General features: G+C 35.9%; 1 protein-coding gene across 2 annotated transcripts in view; it reads right to left on the bottom strand.

Moving 5' to 3' along the window:
- The window catches only part of CCDC171 (coiled-coil domain containing 171), a 425369-nt gene that overhangs the window by 307597 nt on the left and 115129 nt on the right, over window positions 1-2643 (bottom strand). For both annotated transcript variants that reach the window (XM_011990859.1, XM_011990858.1), the window contains one exon: window positions 1828-1966. In XM_011990859.1, the coding sequence (XP_011846249.1) occupies window positions 1828-1966 (139 nt within the window). The remainder of the gene's footprint in view (window positions 1-1827; window positions 1967-2643) is intronic.

Below are 2643 nucleotides of genomic sequence, written 5' to 3'. Positions count from 1 at the left end.
AGATGCTAAAGTAGACTACACAGAGGGCTCTTAACTTTCTAAAACATCACATTCAAAATACCAAACTGCAAACTGATTTCTAGAACAAGCAATGATATCAATTTCCTGAATAAGAACACAGCAAATATCTTGAGATAAATGGAAAATGTATATAATATTGGATCATCTGATAAAACAATGAAGAGTTTTAACTATATCCCATTATTAGCTTTTGATTCGGGTAGCACTGATTTGGTGACCAAATCCTAGTATAACCCAGGGTCCACTTTTTTTGAGGAGAATAATAGCCATTGTCCTCAATAACTAAATTACTAAAACTTTTGGAATATAACTGAAAGTGAAGTAGTCAAGCCTCTGAGGAAAGTATATACGTGTAGAACAAAACAAAGAAGTAATATGGTATTACCATAAACTTTACACCCTCCCTGGTGGGGTCCCCAGCAAACTGCAGAGAAGAGGATTCTGCATCAACCAAATAAATCCATCGAACAAATGTTTATTGAGTCAAGTACTATAGTGGAATCTAGGTATGTAAAATGAAGTAAGCTAACCTGAATGCATTCATATCCTCTTGGGAGACATAATACACATCAAATTTCGGTGAGTATTATGATAAAGATGCTGAACTAAGTACTAAAGAAATACTGTTGAGGAGGCACAGAATTTTAACTTAAGGGGTATGACAGTGGGGAAGACAGAATAACAGAAAGCTTCACAGATTGCAAGATATCAGAGCTGGGCATCACAGGATGTATAGAAATCTGTCAATGGCAACAAAAAGGAGTATTTTAGTCACTGCAGGTCAAAGAAATGAAAAATCTGAATAAAAGTAAGAGTATATGAAAAGATGTGTTTAGATCAAGTGCAGTGGTTCATACCTTAATCCCAGCATTTTGGGAGGCCAAGACAGGAGGACCACTTGAGGCCACTTGTTTGGTGCTAGCCTGGCCAACGCAGCGAGACCTCATCTCTGTAAAAAAATTTTTAAACCAGCCAGGCACAGAGGCACACATCTGCAGTCTCAGCTACTCAGGGGGCTGAGGCAAGAGGAGCGCTTGAGCCCAGGAGTTGGAGATTACAGTAAGCTAGGGTTGCACCACTGCACTCTAGCCTGGGCAACAGAGTGAATGAAACCCCATCTTTAAAAAAAAAAAAAAAGAAAAGAAAAAAATGTGTTTAGAAAACAAGGAACACTATAATGAAGCTAAAGCAAGACAGATAGAGGACAAAGGCAAAAGAAGAGGGTAGAAAAGTTAACATGAAGACAAAAGGAAAAGGTCCTGAGATTACACAACAAGAAACTGGCCGTTATTTCAAAAACAACAGGGAGACACTGACATGCTGATGCGTTTTGAATAAAGAGAGGTTGACAAACACAGATCAATATTTTACAAAGATAAATTTGGTTATTGTGTAAAAGCTAGATTACTGGAGAATGGAGAGAGAGTGATCAGGTACAAAACAATTACAAAAGGAAGTCTTTGAAATCATCAGATGTGTTCATTACAAACCCCAATCACCCTTAATCTAAGTAACACTGTTTTATGTACAATAAAAAAATGAAAACATTTGAATACATTTTTGAAAATTCTATAATTCAGAGTTTTTACTAGTTGAGTTAGTTTCCCCCAATTATTCCAAATCAGAGAGATTTCATTATGTATATCTTTGATGTAATCAGCATTTCCAGTTTTGGAAATTTTGTTTGTCACTAAAATAACTTTCATACTATTACCTCATGGAATGTGGTGAGGAAAAACAACCCTGCTATACATCAACTACGACCCAGTAAAGTGATTGCCATAGGGTTTTCTTTTTTATTCTTACCATTACTAGTTCTTCCTGTAACTCACTGCAACTTTTTTCATTATACTGGAGTCTCTTTGAGAGGTCTATAATTACTTTCTTCTGTTCCTCGATCTCTTCATTTAGTTTCTTGTTTTTGGAGAAATACTCTCTTTCTAATCTGAAAAGTTAAAGTGTCAGAGCAGGTTTTTCAAACATGCTTATATCAACTGATATTACACACCTTTAAGACATATGGCAGATGTACTACATATCATGTGTTCATGCTAAAAGACTTTTTAAGGCTGCCTTTCCTTGTTCAAACAAAAAGTACTGCATATTCTTAAATGAAAAACTTCAAAGCAATATTACTTCCCCTTTGATAGTAGGTATTTGTAGTATGCCCAAGGCTATAAGCAAAATAGATTTGGTTAGTGTTGATTTGGTTGCACCGTCATTTTTGATGAGCAAAACCCACCTACCATAGTTCAATTCTCAAGAATGAGAAAACAGTAGTACCAAACAATTTTAAAATTAAAATACAACATTAAAAATGGAACAAATGTCTCACATCTGAATGTCCATGCAAGTAGAACCAGTGTGGTGGCTTGGAAAATCCAAAAGGAAGAATAATCAAAAATAATTCACATTCACTTTGAAGACATATGAATTTGTTTTCAAAGGATTCACCTTCCTATTTAAGTTTTGCTCAGAAAGGCCAGGTGCAGCTGCTCACAACTGTAATTCCAGCACTTTGGCAGTCCATGGCAGGAGGATCATTTGAAGCCAGGAGTTTAAGATCAGCCTGGGCAACAAAAGAAGACTCCATTTCTACAAAATAATTTAAATATCAGCCAG

This window comes from Mandrillus leucophaeus, unplaced genomic scaffold (genome assembly GCF_000951045.1).
Source record: "Mandrillus leucophaeus isolate KB7577 unplaced genomic scaffold, Mleu.le_1.0 Scaffold384, whole genome shotgun sequence".
In the NCBI taxonomy this organism is placed as follows: domain Eukaryota; kingdom Metazoa; phylum Chordata; class Mammalia; order Primates; family Cercopithecidae; genus Mandrillus; species Mandrillus leucophaeus.
This window is presented reverse-complemented; position numbering and strand designations above follow the sequence as displayed.